Raw genomic sequence first — 22,171 nt, forward strand, 5'->3', positions numbered from 1 at the left:
TGAAGTTCTCATACATTGCTGATGGGAGTTTAAATTGTTAGAACGACATTGGAAAACTATTTGGCAGTGCCTGCTAAAACTGAACATATGTATTTTCTATAACTTAAAAATTCCACTCCTGGATATATATATATACCCAAAAGAAATGCATATGAATATCACTTGCTAAAATGTTACCCCACACAAAGGGAAGAAATGCATACACTTTGAACCAAAAGGCATATACCAGGATGTTTATGGAAGCACTATGTGTAATCATGAGGACCTGGAAACAAATGGGCATCAACAGTGGGATGAGTAAATAAATTACGGTTTATTCACACAATGAAATATGATAAAGCAGAAAGAAAAATGATCTACAACTACACACAAAATTGTGCATGAATTTCACATATATTGAGCAAAAGAGGCCAGACACTACTATATTATTCCATTTATATAAAGCACATAAACTCTATCTGTCAGAAGTCAGAAATAGTGGTTACTGTTGGTGGAGACTAGTGATCAGGAAATGTCACAACAGGTGCTCCTGGGCTTCTTTAGCTGGTTCATCTTGCACAGATGTGTTCAGTTTGTGAAAATTTATTCAACATATAATGTACCTATGAAATCTACTTTTCTCTCTCTCTGTGTGTGTGTGTGTGTGTGTGTGTGTGTATCTACAGGATGGCCCCCAAAATGTTTACACACTTTAACAGCTGATATCTCAATTTTGAAAATGAAAAGTATTTTAATAAACACTGCCTTCATAATTATTCAAAGTGTATGTACATATTTTGGGGGGCCACCCTATACATACACCATTATACCATATATATAATTTTCATATTCTAGCCATATTATATAGTTTAGATCCCAAAATTCCTTGAAAAACCTCAGTGACAGCTATATCTCTGTGCCCTTTGCATGAATCTTGCACCTAACCCTAGCTCATCTTGCAAACTACAATTTTTGAAATTTATTTTGAAACTATGTTTCTTTTTCTCTTTGTTTTCTTCAGGGCCCTCCTGGTCCAAAAGGTGATAAGGTAAGAAAATGAATAGCAGAAACAAATTAAGTTAGTGGAAATTCATATTGACATGATCTATACTATGTTTTCCTTTATCTTTTTTAATGAGCATCAGATATAGACTTAGTGCTAAGATTATCCTCTCATTTTTCTACTCTGCAGGGAGAACAAGGTGATCAGGGACCTCGGGTAAGTTGTACCCTTCCAATCCTGAGCAGAAAATTAGTTTTCAACTCCAAACTTGTCTTGGTTTCATAACTGCCTATGTGTCACATAGTTTAGTATCACCTGTACTTATAATAATTGATTAACGATAATAATTATTATAATGTGCATACACTGTTGTAATATGTTAACTTGATAACTGTAACGAGAACACTCCACAGTAATTAGCCCTACGGATTAAGGGCCAGAATTGCTACCAGCAGTCAACAATAGCGTCTTTCCAATGGCTACTGGGTCCTTTATAATTGCACGCAGTGTTTTGCAACACAAAGGCCTTGTGGGTTCCTATTGAATTGGGCCTTTTTTTCTGCAGTTAAATTTTATGTGCTATTACATAAATATGATATATTATAGATGAAAATATTAATGCATTTTATATTTTTATTCCTCATCATGTTTGAATAATACTTATTTGAATTTCTTATTTGTTATAGATGTTTGAGCAAATAAAAGGTGTAATGTGATTTAGCATTCCAGGGAGGAGGGGCATCCTTTTCTTTTTCTCAAATGTGGCTCTTTTACCCACTATAACACAATGGTGAATGCTTTGTTGTTACCTTGGTAGTGCCAAGTCCTCTGCTCCACATCTGTGCCTTATTACCCCAATGTTCAGACATACTGTTCCAATGATGTAGTGGCTCCGTTCAGACATACCTCTCGATTTTCTCATGTCACTACACACAAAAGCAAGTATTCAGTTGAAGAGGGCCTTTTTATTTTACAGTGGAAAAGCTCATTTAAAACGTTCAGGTTGAAAACGCAATTGTGTAGGATGTGTTTGTCACTGTGCATAATTATTGAATTCATGTATACTGCAGTCGAGGTTTTATTGCAAACGATGTAGTCAGTGCAAGTCTGAAAAGTTTGTATCTTAGCTCCTCATGTTTATTAAACTAGGTGAAAGCTATGCTGTGATTTACGTTCCTTGCTATTCTTCAGCCATTCTTCATACAGAAATGATTATGCCTCAGAACGTTTCGTTTCTCATGGCAGTTATTCTAGCTGATGACTAGCTTCAAGGTAAAAGCTTATTTTATGGTCAAGGAGATTAAACGTTATGATATATGTCATGGATATGAATGGGATAAAATTCTCATAACCTTAAATGATTAGAGTATAGCCACTTGCTCAGTACGTGGTGATTATTTCACATGGCATGTCTCCATGTATTGAGTATCATTTCTTTCTACACGCAATACCAAAATCACTCAACTTGCCCTTTGCAGGTAAGGGGGAGACTGTTTCCATTCTGAGAAATCTTCTTTTGGCAAAGGAAGTGAAGGGGTGGTTCACAGCTTAGCTGTCATCAGTATGCATGCAGCCCTCCTTTTAAAAAAAGGTGTGTTGGCTTTCATCGTTTTAAAAAGTGATGATTGATTATAAAGCTAAGCCAAATTTTTTGGGATGAAACCTGAAACCATGTGAAATTCACCTGGTTTCATGTTGCAGTGCAAACTAAGACTTGGACCAGGTTTCTTGGAAGTTTGGCCAAAGTTCATGAACTACTTTGACAAACCCAGACTGCCTTTCGTACAGATTTCAGCCAGTTTTCACACTGACTGGGGCCAAGTTTCACACGATTCAGGAGCCATTCAGCATTTCAGGTGGAAAGTGGCAAAAAATGATCCCATTTTCTCCTCGACTTTGCTTTGTATTGAAGGAATTTAGATTGAATTAATAATGCAGGACAAATCTTCATGGGTAAAAAGCTAAATGTTCTGGGAAGTATATGAAAAAGAGAATGAGGACCTACCAGATTGCTTCACTTCTCTCAGATTCTTAACTTAGAGACATGGCAGGTCATTTTCAGTGCTCTTAGAATTCTATAAATATTTCTCTCAAGTAAGCTAGTATTAGCTACTTATTAGGAAATTTATTTTATCAAGATAATACAATGAATGTTTTATATTTCCAGGTAAATCAAAGTAAGTTAGAACTGGAAAAGTCTTCAATTTAATGATATTAACTTTACCCACAATTTCTAGAAGCATGGTATTCAGGCTGATGCTGAGAGAGACTCTCTTTTTTAAAAATATAAATCTTTGTATTTGACTATGCTAACTATTTTTATCCTATCAAAGATTTGAATTCTACCTTTTACCATTTGTTTCAAGTAATTTATTTCTTTCCATAATTAACTTAACAATAGGATCCTCCATCATTTCAGTTCTTTGTTAGCTGCTGTTCCATTATAGGATCTATACTGTTTCCTTGAATATGATGTTCTTTTATTTTCTCTTTCCCAAGTGTGAAACAGGAATATATTAAGGTATAATATGAGAATCAAAGCAAGAAAAAGATAATATAGAATTGAGGTGAAAGTATCTGGACACATATTTAATAAGATGTATTGAGTATCTACCATGTTCAAGATACCATGCTTAATACTACAGAGACTATCAATGTCAACTTTTCTCTCTTCTACTGCCACCGTGGTAGTCTTCCAATTAATCTTGCTTCCACTTTTAAGCCGGTGTAATCCATTTTCTACACAGCAGCCAGAGAGATCATTTTACCTGTAAGTTAGATCATGTTGCTCCCTGTTTTAAACCTTAGAATGAAATCCAAACCACTTTGGTTGACCTTCACAGGCCTTCAAGATTAGGCCCTTGCCTACCTCTATAACCTCACCCACACTAGTCCTCCCTCCACACACTGTGCTCCAGCCCCACTGTCTTCCGTGTGACCTTCGAACACACCACACTCACTCCTAACTCCAGGATGATTTTCCACTTGCTCTCCTCTGGTCTTTTTCTGACTGGATTCTTCTTATCATTGAGACTTCGTTTCAAATACCTCCACTGGGAAAACTTCTGTAATTATCCAATCTAAATCTGATGTTATCCTATTTGCTTATTTATTTATTTTCTTGTTATCTGTAAAACCTGCCCCTCCTTGAAACATAAACTCCAAGTAGCTGGTCCATCTTGTTCATGCCACCCACCATCACCTGGAACAGTGAGGACTTGATAAATATTTGTTGAATGTTAGAATAAAATATTATTACATCATTACTTATCTTACGGATCTGATAATCTCATGGGTGCCTGAATAATAAAACTATGTGGTTGTATGTTATATATCTTAAATAGCTATGCCACAGATGATAGAAAAGGAACCTTCTTCTATTTTAAATATTAATGGGAGACTGGGAGAGTTGTCACTGGAGCTAGGAATTCATAAATGGGTCATCTTTAGAAGATAAGATTAAGAGCAAGACATTACACATCCCAGGAAGAAGAAATAGTACAAACAACGCTATACAAGTAGGAAATAACAAAATTCATTTAAAGAACAATAATATTCTATTTACCAAGGAAATAGGTTAAATATAGAAAAATTGTATCATATAAGGCTGACAATTTTATAGAAATTATACTATGGAGCATTTTGAATATCTAATGTGGTAGGCAATAGGGAACCATTGAAGATTTTTTATTACATCATTTGATGCATGTTACCACCAGACTCTTTGGTGTTATTACCATATGTTCTTTATGAAAATCTTTTTGTTTGTTGATGTAAGAAATATCCAAACCTGTAGAGTTTATTTGAGCCAAACTGACAATATACCCAGAAGCAAGTTCTCAAATGCTTCACAGAATGACAGCTTTGCAGTTCCCTTTACACATTTGGAACTGAGGAGGGGACGTTAGGAAGATTAGATGAAGGTAGGAAAAGCAAGGACAGAGAAAGGAATCTCTATGATTGAATTATAGGACAGTTAATAAGATTATGTGCTTCCTGGAATGTGACTAGGCCTTTGAATGGTCTTTTTAATATGTTTTTATTGATTTCAGAGAGCGGAAGGGAGATAGAAACATCAATGATGAAAGAATCATTGATCAGCTGCCTCCTGCATGCCCCCCACTGGGCATCTAGCCTGCAACCTGGGCATGTACCCTGTCTGGGAATTGAACCATGATCTCCTAATTCATGATGCTCAACCACTGAGCCACACCAGCTGGGCTCTTTTTAAAAAAATGTATCTTTATTGTTAAAAGTATTACAGATGTCCTCCCCCCTCCTCCCCCACTGAGCCCCTCTACTCCCATCCTGTCCACCCCCACCCCAGGCCTTCACCATACTATTGTCTATGTCCATGGGTTATGCATATATGCATGTAAGTTATTTGGTTAATCTCTTCACACACACCCTTCCTCTGAGAAGCATGGAGCAGACTGATGAATCTCTGAGGGTCTTTAAAAGACATTCACAGGTGTGTTAACCTAGATGCATAAGAACAATGGGCAGGGCTTGCTTAAAGCAAAGATAAACCTTTTATATGCCTGGGGTGTCCATATTTACTATGATCTGCCCAGTTAGGAATTTATGATCAGATCACACTATGTGATTACTTTTGGTCACTGGACTTGGCATGTTTATCACAGAACCCCCTTTTTGTCTACATGGGTGATAGTGTCCAGTACAGAAACAACCTGGAAGAGACTGAAAGCAGGAAGACCGAGTAGACCAGAACACTATGTCAGTCATCAGGACAAGGTCATAAGAATCTGGGCTGTAAAGATAATGTCCAGTCCTCAGGAGAAGAGGAGCAGAGGGGATGGGCTGGCTCAGTCTGGAACATCAGGTATCATTGGAAGTAAGGGGCTGTACTGAGCAGAAAGTAGTGTCTGTATGAGAAGCTGAGCAGTGGGAAAGACTAAATTGGTGCACCAAAGAAGAAATTCTAAAGGAGTCACCAAAATGTTGGAGAAAGCGCCATGTTTTCTATGGGAATTAGGATATGAGTTTATTTTTTATCACATAATTAGAGGTTCAGCGAAGGCAGTTGGTGTTATTTATATAATTCAATGATGTTAGTATGGAAGTCTCTGGGAATCTCTTGGCCTTTCAGTCATAATTGCAAGAAGGCCACTTTAAATCCAACCATCACATGTGTATCTATTACCAGAAGGGAAAATAAAGGAAAGAGAGTCCATATCACGAAAACAAAAATTTTCTCGTGAATTTTATAGCATGCTTCTGCTCATGTCGCTAGGGACAGATCCTGTCACATAGTTAGGTCAAAGATGCAAGTGAGCTGAGGAGAATGGAGTTGAAAAGAAAATTTGGGTCATCTTACCAATAGGGTTTACCATAAGTGCCAACCAAAAATCTGGGCAGATAAAGAGGGAAAACCAGAGATGACACAATGAGTGGAGATATTGGTAAGAGAGAAGTATTGAAGCAGAAGGTAAAAGATAAATTTGATCTATATCCAAAGTCTATGGCCCTGGGTAGAATTGTGGCCAGGTTGAGGTTAAAAAAAAAAAAAAGTGTTACTAGCAGGAGAAGGAGACCTCAGATCATGTCTTCTTAAAGGAAAGATTTCAGTCAAGAGACAAAATGTAGTAAAGCAAGCAAGAATTTATTAACCACAGCAAAACAAACAAACAAACAAAACCCAAAAAACAAAAACCCCACTTAGGACAGTGAAACAAAAAAATGGCATAGAAGAAGCTACAGGAGAGCCGAGGCTGGGTGCTTTGGCTCACTGGGAAAGCAGAGGAAAGGGGGCTTTGGAGACAGATTCAGGGGGTTAGGCGGGATGAGCTGCCGCTGCCCCATTGCTCCCTTGGTTACGAGTCTCGTGGGGTCCCATGGGGTCCCTTGGGGTTCAGGAGATGCATGCCGATGGGGGAAGGAGACAGGGAAGGAAATAGCACAGGTGTGCTCCCTGGAGGGAGAGTGCACTAGCACCTTCATTTTCAGGGGTTTTAAAGGCTAGGTGTTTAGGGGAGGTCTTAGGGGAGAATCAATAGAATATTCATCAGCTTGATGCTGATGTACCAAAATGAGATTTATTCTCAATTTGTCTGTCCTTAGATATGGTTGGCAAATGGAACTAATTGGATTTCTGTTATCTGTCTCCTTGAATAGGGTGATTTAAGTTATTTACCCTCTGGTTGGGGAGATGTGTAAGCTATTTACTCCTAAGTATCCTTGGTTTAGGGAAGATAGAATTTACTAGGTGGCTGCAAACTGCTGTTTATCTGACTCAGCTTCCCTATTCCGCTTGTCCTGGAATTTTCCTAGCTTCTTCCTATTCTGTAATAGAAGCAGCAGTCAGGGAGTAAAATTTCAGGATACTGGGGTGAAAATTCTGTACAAGTCTTGGAGCTAATTGGATTTAGGGGCTGAAGTTAAAAAACAAGATAAATGTAGGTCTGAAGTTTCCGGCTCTGCTTGATAAATTTGACCAGAAGAAAGTCAAGAGGATAAACAAGTTGAATTTTAGTTTTGTTGGATTTATAATCTTTCTAGATTATTTTACTTGAATAATATAGCAAACAGTTGGAAAAATAACATTAGAGATCTAAGGTGGTGTCATAACTGGTCATAAAGGTTACATAGGTGAACTGTCACACAGTGAGCATCAAAACTGTAGGGTGAAAGAGTGAAGCAAGAACCACTTTAGGAATATCCACATTTAAGGGGTGGGACAAGGAAGGGCATCAGCAAAAGAGAGTAAGCCCTGAACAAGACACCAGAACCCTGCCACGTTGGAGCACTAAAGAAAGAACTACTTAAAGGGGGGACACAAAATGTTCTTAATAAAAAGAAAACCACAGGGATGAGATCTATTAAACGCTTTTGGATTTGGTATTCTGGAGTTATGGGAACATTAAGGGAGTGCATTTTGTTAAGCAGTGAAAGTGAAAGATTGTAAGAAGTTACAAGGTAAATGGTAGGAAAGTTGACTGTCTTTGAATACCGTTGTTGGCATATGATTTAGTGCAGAAACGTGTGGGCAGACTTTTTTGGCATGAGCTTTCTGTCAGTGTTCATTGAACCAATTCTGAGCTTACAATTTTAGGTATAAAATAACAACCATAGATAGCATTTGGTTTTATTCTACAAGACACTGAATGTTAGATTTCCACATATGAATGCATCTTGACATTAGAATTGCACTTCCCTCCTTGCTTCTTGGTGAGATGTCATTACGGATTTGCCGTTAATCTTCATTTTGCAGTGAAACACTGTGCTTTAGCAGTTATGCCTTTAGACTATATTATCAGTATGGCGCTTTTTCTGTGCTGTCAGTCACCATGCCCATACTCATTTTTTATTTATTTCATCTTCATAGGTTTGTATGACAGAGTTTTGAGGCTATGGTTTTGCCCTGTATTCAAGTAGAGATTGGAAGGAAGTTGTAGGAGCATTCCTAGACTGAATGCACATTGGACTAGGAAATAATACCTCACATAATAATTATAACTGCTAATTACTCAGAGTATTACAATTTGCTGAACACCTTTCTAGGTAAGTTTCCCACATCATCTCTCAGCCGTATTCAGTTCAGCAAGGTAGGGTATGAGGGAAGAAAAACAGGAAAAGTGATTACAGTACAGTGAAATTATTATATCCTTATGGACTGGGTTCAGGCTGGACAGGGATAAAATTCTAACTCTATCACTATTTGTTCTCTATGGTTATGATGAGAATTAAATAAAATAACATGAAAAAAAATTATAGTAAGTTCTCATCAGGTCATAGCTGATTATTCTCTCCACATTTCACATGAGGAATGTGGAGTAAAGTAACTTGACCAAGTTCACATAATTTGTAAGTGGTAGAAGTGGGATTCAAACTCAGCTCTCTCAGCCTTAGTTTGTGCTGTTCCCAGTGGATTAGGCTGCTTCCCTACAATTAGGTAGTCATTATAGTCATCAACCTCAATGTGAAACAGTCCAAAAATATCTATGACTTACATGATAACAATAGTAATGATAAATAACTTTATTGATTTCTTTTTAAAAGTGTACTTTGTTGATTTTTAGAGAGAGAGGAAGGGAGAAGAGAGAAACATCAATGTGAGAGTGTAACATGGATGGGCTGCCTCATGCTCACCCCCTACCAGGAATTGAACCAGTAACCTTTCGGCATACGAAACAATGCCCAACCAACTGAGCCACACCAGCAAGGGCTATTGATTTCTTCTTAAAGTATGTCAGATATTCTATGAAGAAGTCTTATTTCAATAGCCTTATGAAATACTTACTTTTATGATTTCCATTTAATAGATGAGGAAATCAAGATTTAGAAGTTTAAATAGTTTTTTTCAAGATAGCAGTGCCCGTCAGTGGCATAGTCAGGATTTGAGCCTAGGAATTTACAGATTACTTTTTTTTTTTTTTTTTTTTTTTGAGAGCGAGAGGGGAAGGGAGAGAGAGAGAGAGAGAGAAACTGAGAGAAACATCGATGCGAGAGATAAACATTGATAGGTTGCCTTGCCATACATTCCCCAACCAGGGATTGAACCCATAACCTAGGTATGTGCCCTGACTTGGAATCGAACCTGCAACCCTTCTGTATATGGGATGGTGCTCCAACCAACTCAGCCACACTGGCCAGGGCACAGATTGCATTTTTTATATATTCTCTCATTTACTCTCCAACATAACTCTGAGTTAGTAGCACAAATATTAACATGACTTTTATTTTTCTGATGAGGATTGAGCTCAAACAAGTGTTGTCCATATTCTTTCACACACATCTACCAAAAGACAATGCTGGAACACAAACCCAGATTTTAAGATCTGCTGTCTTTCCACAATGCCAAGCTGCCGCCATAGGCGGCTGGAACCTTTTCAACTTTAAGATTCCATGCCTCTGTGAATCAGATGGCAAAGCTGGGGAACACAAATGCAAACAGGTGCATCTTTTTCCTTTGCAATCATGATAATCTCAGTCTTTAAAACCCATACACTGTCAACACTCCTAAAAACGAATGAATGAATGCTCCAGAGGAATACCTAGACAGGTTCTCAGGAGGAAGGGCAATGCTGACCCTCAGCTGAGGGACATAAGAAAGCCCAGTTACCTTGTTATAATACAGTCGTGCTTCTTCTCAGCATGATGGCACCAGTGTGAAAATTGTATAAATCAAGATCCTGGCATATTTGCTATTAGTGATTTTTTTCTTAAGATAACCAGATGAAGGCAGTCTATTTTCTGCTTTTCATAATGCTGCGTTTACATGTTTTGCAAGATATTTTGTTGGTTTTGCTTTTAGTTGAGCCTCTCTTCAAAGCATTGAGTTACTTTTATTGATCAATAACAGAACCTGAATGTCAAGTATAAAAGGCTTTTAAGGATTTTCCCATTGTTGTCGGCACCCACTGCTGTTACCACTATTTTTCTTCATTACTAAAGAGGGTTTGTTGCTTTCCCAGTTCATAAAAACCTCTGCCCTCATTTTGAGCCACAGCATTGGAGTCATACTTGTACCCAGGGCTTTGTGTTAATGGCTCATTTTCTTTTTCAGTATCTTAGTGATGTAAAAATGTAGCCTTAAAAATAAGCAAAAGTATTTTAATGTATGATACTGTGTTGTTGTTTATGTTGTTCTGAAGTGGTGGCAAATTTACTAGTCGAGCCCTAGCTGGTTTGGCTCGGTGATAGAATATCAGCCCTTGGACTGAAGGGTACCAGTTTCAATTCCAATCAAGGGCACGTATCTTAGTTGCAGGCTTGATCCCTGGCCCTGATCAGTGCCTGCAGGAGGCAACCAACTGATGTGTCTCTGTCACATTGATATTACTCTCTCTGTCTCGCCTCCTCACTTCCACTCTCTCTAAAAATCAGTGGAAAAATATCCTCAGGTGAGGATTAACAACAACAAAGAAAAATTACTCATCAAACTTAGGCAATAAAATGAACAAACATCATGAAGTTATCTTTTGACTATATATTAATCTAATCAGTTGGTTTCCATCACCTTGCCAAATAACACAGAGCCCTGATAAAGAAGAGATTTAGTAGTTATTAGTCTCAACATCATCAGCCAACAGCTGGTTTTAAATGAGTCCTAGGCTCTCACAGTTTCAATAAGCCACCCAGGAGCTCCGCTTAACTATTTTCATAAAATTCTTTTCTCTTCCCAGTGTATTCGAGTAAATTTTCATAACAGCTGGGACTACACAAAACTGATAGCATCTTAAAAACATCTTCAGCAAGACGGATTAAGTTCCAGAAAGGAAAGCATTTAGAAGTTTATTTTATTATCTTAACCTTTGTTGACTTGAATGATTAAACAGATTCTTTGGCTCTGCTAAAGCATTTAGGCTTGGATATTAATTTGATGTTCTTATTTACTTAACCCTTGCCTTTCTCTAGCCCTAATGAATACCCTACTCATTTGGTACTGAATGTATTGCCTGTGAAAAGGGAATTGATATAACACAATGGAAAGAAATAAGTTGTGAGAAAATTATTTTAATGCTTTCCAGATTCAGAACAAGTTGGCATGGAAACAGCAAGCTTGTTAAAAATTGCAAACGTTCTTGTTATATTTTATAATTAGAGTTCTCCATGGAGTGTTCTCTATCACACTTCAAAGCATGAAGAGCTGGCATATTGAATTGAGCCCAGGAACATTTGTAAATTTGTCCTAATGTGGGTCAATTTAAAAAAATAAATGATCTTTGCAAACAATTGTTGATGTGTAGACAATATTTCCCTTGGAATTCAATGTTGTAAATTATATCTCAGTTATTGGTTGTATAACTGAGCCCATCGAGAAGAAAAGGGAAAAGAGGATTTTGGAAAGGTTGAGAAATAAATTCTATCTATTTATATGATTTTAAACCTTGTGCATTTTTGTCTAATGCAAAAGATTAAGTAAACCTGTAAGTATACTAACCCAGTGTGGTAAACTTTCATACAAAATATTTGGAAGTAAAAGTGAAGATTTTGCTCCACCCAACAACTTGTAAGCACTTTCCATGACAAAATAATAGAAAGCCTGAGATTTGAGCCCTTAACTGAAAATTCTTTTACTGACTGCGAATGCATTAGACTAAAACCCAAATCCAGTCATAAGCATGTCTGACAAGGCATTCTGGAGAATGATGCCAACCAGTTTAAATAACTATTAGATTTTCTTTCAGTGTTTTTAATGCAGTAATCTTCATAATAAAATAACTATTAATTCTATTTTATAAAGTAAAAGAAAGATTTCATTTGCCCACACTTTTGCTTATATCAACTGCAATATTCTCCTTTTTTAATTTTTTACATGATTTATATATCTGGACATATACCTTACAGTCTTTTCAGGATAATGTGCACCATTTCACATTTTTTTTTTGGGGGGGGGGGAAATGAGTGGAATGAAAGGCTTCAGGTGAAATGTTATTTAATATTATTCCTTTACTATATTTCTTTTGTTTGAATTTTTACAAGTGCTGCTCTCTGGAAAATATTTTCTAAATAATTTAAAGACTACCTTGATACATTAATGATATCTCAAACACAAAACTATACAAATTATTTTGTTCTTTTTATCATATAGTTAAGCATGTTATTTTCTCTTGAATTAAAACACGGGTCTTACATTTATTAACCCATATAATGTGGAGCTATGATTTGCATTAATTCTTACAAATGAAGCATATTATAAAATGTGGAGGGAAAGATAGATCTGTGATTGATGACTTTCAATATTATATTAGGAAGAGAAAGTAAGCCTTTAGATAAATATATTAAAAGCTGTATGTGAAGTGGACCAAAAAAATCGAACATACTATATTGTTGGTAATATCTATGAATAATGAGCATATTGGAAATAGGAAGTACAGCAATGTATAAGTAATTTACACGAACAAAATCCAACATAATTACCACCATTCTTTTTCCATCCTTCCCAAAAGCAGAATTATAGTTTCAACAAAAATGTTAATGAAGTGGATTAACCAAATAGAAATCAAATAAGTACGAGACGGCAGATTTTTAATGGTGCATCAAGGTTTGCAGAAGGGACTAGACTGTAAGACCATATTTTTGATCCTTCCCTTCAGAATGGGTGAAATAATGGCTTATGCACTGACAGATCGTGTTTAGGGAGAACAGTTCCTGTGGTTCTGAATGAGATGGGTCTCTGGAAAGTCATTTATGCCAGACAGCAGCGTCCTTTCATAAGCATAGCCACACTAATGTGTCCAGCAGCTCCTCAGAGCAGACACAGCCTGTAAATCACAAGTGGCAAACAGGACTGGCTTTGTAGGGAAAGGATGTTGGTTGCGAGATCTTACTTCCAATGCAATTCTGTAGCAACTTTGAAGGGAGCAGGAAGCTTTGTTTCTCATCTCTCAGAATTGAGTTAAATTTTGTTTGAGAAATGTTGATGTTAAGAGAAATTCTTTCTAGCACAAATAAACTTTTGAATGATTTAACCCCCACAAAAAATAATAGTTATAATAATGATGATGATGATGATGACAGTAATAATGTGACACGATTGTTTTCATAGTTCCACATGCCAAGGAAACTTGTGGACGTTCTTATCATGCTATTAGCTTGTGAGTTTAGCATGAATCTGTTGATAAAGAAGCCTTAGTGATGGAAAAGATGATACCAAACCCTCCAATGTAGCATTCGAAACATCAAGGAACTAGTGACATAGGACAGGAACTTTAGTTAGCTACAGGCCTAAAGGAATTCACTAGAGTTAAGATGGAGAAATGATGGTGAGTAAGCAAGAGGAGAGAGAAACTGGTGTGGCCTAGTGGCAGTGTTGTTCTGGCTTGAAGCCTGTGTGATGTGATGTGAAATAACAGGAACTAACTATAACCATAGGAAGTTCAAGGGAACAACAGGTGGTAATTGCTGCCCCATTCACCATGTCTTCAGTAGAACATGCCAGCTGGACATTCTGAGTTTACTGGCAGGTGAAGAAAAAGATAAAGGAGACACCATCAAAATTTTAATTAAGAAAACTTTCAATTGCTTTTTAAAATATCTTTACTCCTTGAGCCTTTTTTCAGGCTTATTTTTAGATGTTGAGTTAATCTATTTATCTAAACTATTAAAATTTTGGCCCAACCTTGAAATATCTCACCCAAGTCTTGACCCCATTAAGACTTAGAGGAGGTCATCACTGTGCGAGGTTTCCAGGATCGGAGAAGGGACATTCTTCCACTGGTGAAGTAGGGAGTGTGGAATGAAGGATGTGACTGAGGGAGCCAGGCCCAAACCCAGAACGCAGCAGAGAATCTGCTAAAGCATGCCCAGTGCCAAGTTGCATATGCTGTCATACTTTGTCACTTTGTCTTGTTCAAGGTTTACAAGTTGTTTCTCATATTAAAAATTATCAAACACTTGCCTTTTCTTACAACCAACCATTTAAATTATTATACTGTATCTTATTCTGTATGTAGGTGTTTGTATGTGTATTAATAAAAGTTATTCTATCTATAGAGATATTTTATATATAATTTATTAACAGAAGTTATTCTATCTATAGAGATATTTTATAAATATACGTGTGTATATTTATACAAAATTTCCTTTGCCTACATTATTTGTATGAAGCAGAGTTCGCCATGAGTATAGATTATTATTAACATATACAAGTTTATAACGCATACAAATGTTAACCTACTTTTATTTATACTCCAATTCCTATTAAGAAAAGATAGGCAAATATTCAAAGCAACATGGGAAGTTTAGTTGGATTAGACTGGTATATCCTTATTAACTGTTATCAAAAAAGCATTTTTCTACTTAGTATGGCTTTTCAGAATTGCTTAAAGAGAATGTAAATTAACTTTTAATAATTTAATGACTAATTTTTATTCTTTCTTTTTTTAAATATTTTCTTCCTGTTTTTTTTTTTTTTAATTTATCTTTATTGTTGAAAGTATTACAGATGTCCTCTTTTTCCCCCATTGATCCAGCACCAGGGCCCCCCATCCCCACCCCATCCTCTGCCCCAGGCCTTCAGCACACTATGGGTTATGTATATATACATATAAATTCTTTGGTTAATCTCCTACCCTCCCCCCTCCCCCACCTGCCTTCCCTCTGAGATTTGTCAGTCTGTTCCATGCTTCTGAGTCTCTGGATCTATTTTGTTCATCAGTTTATTTTGTTCACTTAGCCTGCAAGGAACACTATTTCAATGTTCTTTTGCGAAGGAAATGCTGGTGGTGGCAGTTCTTGATTCTCATAAAAGCACTGGCTCTGACTTCCAGGAGAGTCCGTTGACTGAGCTTTTTCGCAATAATCTTTAAGGGACAAATACTTGCCTAGTCTTGAATATCAGAGAAAAGTTTAAGACTTAGTTCAGAATTCAGTTGCTACTTGTTAGCCATCTAATTTCTTTACTAGTAGCCCTGCGCACAAATCCGTGCACCAGTAGCTCTCTGCAGGGCCGGGCCACTCCATGCCTGCTGCCCAGAGGCTCTCCATGGCCCAGAGGCCCTCCATGGCCAGGGTGGAAGCTTGCTTCGTCACCACGGCGACAAAGCAAACATTCCGCCAGGCCGCTCATGCTGCCTGCTCTCAGCAGCCGCCCCCCACCCCTGCCCCGCCCCAGCACTGGGGGACTCCAGCGGGGCTGAGGGGACTGGGTGCTACGATCTTTGTGACAGAGTGATGGTTAATTTGCATATTACCCTTTTATTAGATAGGATATTTCTTAGTGTTCGAGGAAGTCAGAAGTTCCTAGAATGTCAGCACTAGAATTTTCTTTTAGGAATTTTCTTTTTGATATGGAAGGGACACAAACATATTTCTTACATTGCTTGCACTATAGCAGCACCTTTTAATTTTTCAGTCTTGATTCTTCTTTACTCCCAATGTATTTTTATCCTACTGAACAGTTATTTGAGAAGTTTAACATTGGAAAGATTGTGAATCATTAGCATAGTTTTATCAGATGTATTGGAAATTGGAAATTATCTTGTCTTCATTAAAATGGCTGATATCCATCATATGGTAAAAGCTGCTAGCTACAATTCAACCATTTCTATTGATGTTTTAAAATTTCTTCATAATTATGTCTCTGTTGTTAAAAGAATTTATAAGCCATATGATAATATAATTTTGATGATGAAAACAATAGTAATGAATATTTTACTTTTTACTAATATGTTATTCTTTCTCTGACTAGTAGGTAACTACTATGTTTAAACTCACCCCTCACACACCACTTTCATTTTCTGTCATAGATAAATATATATTATTTCTGCTTTGACAAATTAAAGTTTCCAGGGAATCTTCCAGTGTTAGAATATAGCATGATACAGCCATTCTATTTTTGTTGCCTTTTTTGCTCAATTATTTTTCAATCTTACAACCATTTGTTTAATAGTCATTCACAATTATTCAGTAATATTGGAAAAGGAAATGAACTTTGAGGAGATACAGGAAGAAGGTAACTATTAGATATTTTGGATTTGTTTATAAAATTAATGTAGAGATTTACAACTTCACCCTTCATTTTATACTTTTAGGCAGAAAAGTCAAACAAAATCAAAATGGAGAAAGCTTGCCATGTCACCAGTATAATGCTGAATGTTAAAGCCGTAACTCTATACTGGTCTGTGGTATTACTTCCACTTTGGAGCCATGTAGTTGTAATAAAATGTGTCAGAGAAGAATGCAAAGTTTGAGTCATGATATCTGCCCCCGATTTTATATAGTAAGTACTATAACAACTCGAGATTTTTAGAATGTGTCCAACAAAATAGCACGTGCCAACAGGGTTGTAGTTTGAGAAACTGTCACAACTTATATGGGATTTCTTTTTAGGGTGGAGGGTGATACCCTTGGTTGAAGCAGGGGAAGGGAATTCATTATCTTTATTTTTCCTTCCTTTTGAAATTGGTACATTATTTTATGCAATCTTCCCCTGTGCTTTGAATTAATATTTCTCAAGAGGCAGATTAGAGGCTACAAAGTGGTAGCCTGTGGACCAGAATCTGATAGTAGCCAAATTTTATTTGGCTTTCCCAAATTGGTTGCTAACATTTTAATACTGGCAATTTCATATAAAAATCTTATTTTTTAAAATTTATCTTGCTCCCTTATTATTTTTTAAAGTATAGTTGACATACAATGTTATATTACTTTCAGTTGTACAACATAGTGATTCTGCAGTTACATACCTTACAATGTCATCACCATAATAAGTCTATTAACCATCTGTCACTATACAAAGTTATTACAGTATTATTAACTATATCCCCTGTGCTGTACATTCTATCCCCCTGACTTACTTATTTTATAGCTAGACGTTTATATCTCCTATTTCCCTTCACCTTTCTCACCCATCCCTCCACCCCTCTCAGCTTCTGGCAACTGTCAGTTTGTTCTTTCTGTGAATTTATTTCTGTTTTATTTTGTTTGTTCATTTGTTTTGTTTTGTTTTTTAGATTCCACATGTAAGTAGTCATACAGCATTTGTCTTTTTCTGTCTGACTTATTTCACTTAGTACAATACCCTCTAGGTTCATCTATGTTGTCACAAAAGGAAAGATTTCATTCTTTTATATTGCTGAGTAATATTCCTGTGTGTGTGTGTGTGTGTGTGTGTGTGTGTATCACATCTTTATCCATTTCTCTATTAATGGATACCTAGGTTACTTCCATATCTTGACCACCTATCTGGTCCCCCATATAAACAAGTGACATCCTATCTAATAATAGAGTAATATGCAAATTAACCATCACTCCATGACAAAAATGGCGGTGCCCATAGACACAAGATGGCGGCGCCCAGTCCTCTCAGGCCTGCCAGAGACCCCCAGTCTCAGGGAGGGCTGCCGATGAGAGCCGGCAGCACGGCCCAGGCTGTAGGTCTGGGAGGTGGCCGTGCCCCCCGCAGGATCTGCTACTATCTTCGGCCCGTGCATCCCTGGTGCGATCTGCTCCCAGCCACAGCCCTGGCTGTCCACCTGGGGAGGCTCCCGCGCCCCCTCAAACCCCTCCCGTGGGCCTGCGAGGCGGCCACGCCCTCCGGCACAGTCGGCTCCCAGCAGTGACCCAGGTCGTTGGCCTGTCGACTGGGAGGTGCCTGCACCCCTCTCAGCACGTTCCGCTCCCAGCCATGGCCAGGGCTGTAGGCCTGTCAGCTGGGAGGCGCCCATGCCCCTCTCAGCGCGTTTTGCTTCCAGCTTTGGCCAGGGCTGTGGGCCTGGGAGGCAGCCGCACCTCTCCGGTGCAATCCGCTCCCAGCCATGGCCCGGGCCTTAGGCCTGTTGGCTGGGAGGCGCCTGCGCCCATCTCCGCGTGTTCCGCTTTCAGCCGCGGCCATGGCTGTGGGCCTGGGAGGCAGCCGCGCCTCCTGCGCACGATCCACTCCCCGCTGTGGCCAGGGCTGTAGGCCTGTCAGCTGGGAGGCGCCCGTGCCCCTCTCGGCGCGATTTGCTTCCAGCCTTGGCCAGGACTGTGGGCCTGGGAGGCAGCCGCGCCCCTCTCTACATGCTCCATTTTCAGCCCCCGCCAGGGCCGAGGCCTGTCGCCTGGGAGGTGCCTGCGCCCCTCTCAGCACGATCCGCTCCTGCAATCCGCTCCCAGCCGTGACCCGGGCCGTAGGCCTGTCGGCTGGGAGGCGCCTGCACCCGTCTCGGTGCGTTCAGCTTTCAGCCAGGGCCATGGCTGTGGGCCTGGGAGGCAGCTGCGCCCCTCTCAGCGCGATCCGCTCCCGCGATCTGCTCCCAGCTGTGGCCCTGGCCTTAGGCCTGTCGGCTGGGAGACATCTACGCCCCTCTCAGTATGTTCCGCTTCCAGCTGTGACCAGGGCTGTGGGTGCACCTCTCCCGTGCGATCCACTCCCAGCCATGACCCGGGCCATAGGCCTGTTGGCTGGGAGGCGTCTGTACCCCCTCTAGGTACATTCCGCTTTCAGCCGCCACCAGCTTCTTCCCAACCTGCAAAACTCCAGCTTGATTCCCCTATAAAGGGAAGAGAATAGGACAGGACGTTCCCAGGAAATGGTGACAACAGGTTGCATGTGTGGACTGTGCTGGAGCTGTGTCCACGGCACTGTGGGAACACTGAGGAAGGAGCAAGCAGATCTGGCTGCAAGGATGGGGAGAGGGCCACAGAGACTTGGCCAACCCTCAAAGGGCCCAGTAGAACTTTCATAGGTAGAGAGGATTGAGATTATTAAGAGGAGAAAGGCATCTTGGAAGGAGTATTTCTAGCAGAAGGGAAAAAATGGGCCAAAAGTTTGTGGGAAAATGGATAAGTACAGTGTTAGTAGACCTCTATGTGAAAAAGCCTTCCATCTTGACACCTACATTACTTAACAGACTTGGCTCCAATTGACTTTGCCCTTTCAAAATAATTTTTGGAGGGAAAGATGGACAGTTGATTACATGTCTATTGTTTATAAAAGAAAAGGAAACTTTTAGAAAATATGAAAAAGTGTGAAATCACCTATAAACCTTCTACTTATTCAAATATAAGCCCAACAACCACATGATGTCACCTTTCCAAGGTCTCATGAAATTCCTGTTTAAGGAGTTTATTTTATGACACCTTTAGTTTGGGTTTACATTTTTACTGGTTTGTCAAGACCACAGCAGGTACACTGTCCAATATGTTAAAGAAAAAACCCTATCTAATAAAGAGGGAATATGCAGGGGAGGGCATTGGGGGTGACCGGGCTGTCAGAGGATGGCAGTTGGGGATGATCGGGCCGGCAGGGGAACAGTTAGGCGTCAATCAGGCTGGCAGGGGAGTGGTTAGGGGCAATCAGGCAGTCAGGCAAGCTGTTGGGAGCCAGCAGTCCCGAATTATGAAAGGGATGTCTGGCTGCCTGTTTAGGCCCGATCCCATAGGGATCGGGCCTAAACAGGCAGCCGGACATCTCCCGAGGGGTCCCAGATTGGAGAGGGTGAAGGTTGGGCTGAGGGACACACCTCCCCCCAGTGCACGAATTTTGTGCACCGGTCCTCTAGTCCTATATAATAAAGAGGTAATATGCAAATTGACCATCACTCCAACACACAAGATGGCCACCCCCATGTGGACACAAGATGGCCACCACAAGATGGCCGGCAGGGGAGGCAGTTGGGAGGGACCAGGCCTGCAAGGGAGGGCAGTAGGGGGTGACCAGGCCTGCAGGGGAGGGCAGTTAGGGGGGGACCAGGCCTGCGGGGGAGGGCAGTTGAGGGCAACCAGGCCAGTGGGGGAGGGCAGTTAGGGGTGACCAGGCCTTCAGGGGAGGGCAGTTGGGGGGGACCAGGCCTGCAGGAGAGGGCAGTTGGGGGCAATCCAGCCAGCAGGGGAGGACAGTTGGGAGGGACCAGGCCTGCAGGGGAGGGCATTGGGGGCAACCAGGCCTGCAGGGGAGGGAAGTTGGGGGTTACCAGGCATACAGGGGAGGGCAGTTGGGGGCAACCAGGCCTGCAGGGGAGAGCAGTTATGGGTGACCAGGCCAGCAGAGGATGGCAGTTAGGGGCAACCATGCCTGCAGGGGAGGGCTGTTGGGGGTGACCAGGCCTGCAGGGGAGGGCACTTGGGGGCAACCAGGCTGGCAGGGGAGGGCATTTAGTGGTGACTAGGCCGGCAGGGGAGGGCAGTTATGGGTAACTAGGCTGGTAAGGGAGGGAAGTTAGAGGTGACCGGGCCAGCAGGGGAGGGCAGTTGGGGTGACCAGGCCTGCAGGGGAGGACAGTTAGGGGTGACAAGGCCTACAGGAGAAGGCAATTGGAGGGGGACCCAGGCCTGCAGGGGAGGATAGTTGGGGGGACCCAGGCCTGCAGGGGAGGGCAGTTGAGCGGGACCAGGCCTGCAGGAGAGGGCAGTTGGGGGCGACCAGGCCTGCTGTTATGGGTAACCAGGCCTGCTGGGGAGGGCAGTTAGGGGTGACCGGGCCAGCAGGGGAGGGCAGTTAGGGGCAACTGGGCCTGCAGGGGAGGACAGTTTTGGGGGACCCAGGCCTGCAGGGGAGGGCAGTTTGGAGGGACAAGGCCTGCAGGAGAAGGCAATTGGAGGGGAAGCAGTTATGGGTGACCAGGCCTGCTGGGGAGGGCAGTTAGGGGTGACCGGGCCAGCAGGGGAGGGTAGTTAGGGGCAACCGGGCCTGCAGGGGAGGACAATTAGGGGGGACCAGGCCTGTAGGGTAGGGCAGTTGAGGGCAACCAGGCCAGCAGGGGAGGGCAGTTGCGGGTGACCAGGCCTGCAGGGAAGGGCAGTTGGGGGCAACCAGGCCAGCAGAGGAGGGCAGTTAGGGGTGAGCATGCCTGCAGGGGAGGGTAGTTGGGGGTGACCAGGCATGCAGGGAAGGGCAGTTAGGGGCAACCAGGCCAGCAGAGAAGGACAGTTAGGGGTGACCATGCCTGCAGGGGAGGGCAGTTGGGGGTGACCAGGCCTGCAGAGGAGGGCTGTTGGGGGTGACCAGTCCTGCAGGGGAGGGCACTTGGGGGCGACCAGGCCTGCAGGGAGGACAGTTAAAGACAACCAGGCTGGCAGGGGAGGGCAGTTAGGGGTGACCAGGCCGGCAGGGGAGGGCAGTTATGGGTGACTAGGCTGGTAAGGGAGGGAAGTTAGAGGTGACCGGGCTAGCAGGGGAGGGCAGTTGGGGTGACCAGGCCTGCAGGGGAGGACAGTTAGAAGTGACCAGGCCAGCAGGGTAGGGCAGTTTGGCTTCGATTAGGGTGGCAGGGGAGTGGTTAGGGGGGTGATCAGGTTGGCAGGCAGAAGCGGTTAGGGGCAATCAGGCAGGCAGGCAGGCAGGCGAGTGGTTGGGAGCCAGCAGTCCTGGATTGTGAGAGGGATCCCAGATTTGAGAGGGTGCAGGCTGGGCTGAGGACACCCCCCTCTCCTCCGTGCATGAATTTCGTGCACTGGGCCTCTAGTCAAATATAAAGGTAATTATAGAGCATTCAAGCATGTCCTAAATTGCCATCAAAATTTAGTCCCATATGGAAACATGCAAATTTCAGGGATGTTTTCAAGTCACAGGCTATGTTAGATTTGTGTAATTGAATTGACTCTGAGAAAACACTAAAACTTTAGGGTGAAGATCAAGGGGGAATACAGTGTTGGAGAATAGGACCAGTTAAGTAGTGGAGGAAGGCTCCTAGAGTAGTACTACCAAGTAACATCAGTCTCCAGTGAACTCTTCCAAGCACTCCATTTCTGGGTGTTGCTGAGGTCATTTCTGAAGAGTTCCACTGTTGCAGAGGGCTATCA

General features: G+C 41.4%; 1 protein-coding gene across 1 annotated transcript in view; it reads left to right on the top strand.

Annotated features, from left to right (window-relative positions):
* COL25A1 (collagen type XXV alpha 1 chain) overlaps nucleotides 1-22,171 on the top strand; it is a 480,059-nt gene that overhangs the window by 327,795 nt on the left and 130,093 nt on the right. Inside the window, exons 6-7 of the mRNA XM_079776470.1 lie at nucleotides 1,001-1,027; nucleotides 1,172-1,198. Of these exons, the coding sequence (XP_079632596.1) occupies nucleotides 1,001-1,027; nucleotides 1,172-1,198 (54 nt within the window). The remainder of the gene's footprint in view (nucleotides 1-1,000; nucleotides 1,028-1,171; nucleotides 1,199-22,171) is intronic.

The sequence above is a fragment of the Cnephaeus nilssonii genome (genome assembly GCF_951640355.1).
Source record: "Cnephaeus nilssonii genome assembly, chromosome: 1".
NCBI lineage: Eukaryota > Metazoa > Chordata > Mammalia > Chiroptera > Vespertilionidae > Cnephaeus > Cnephaeus nilssonii.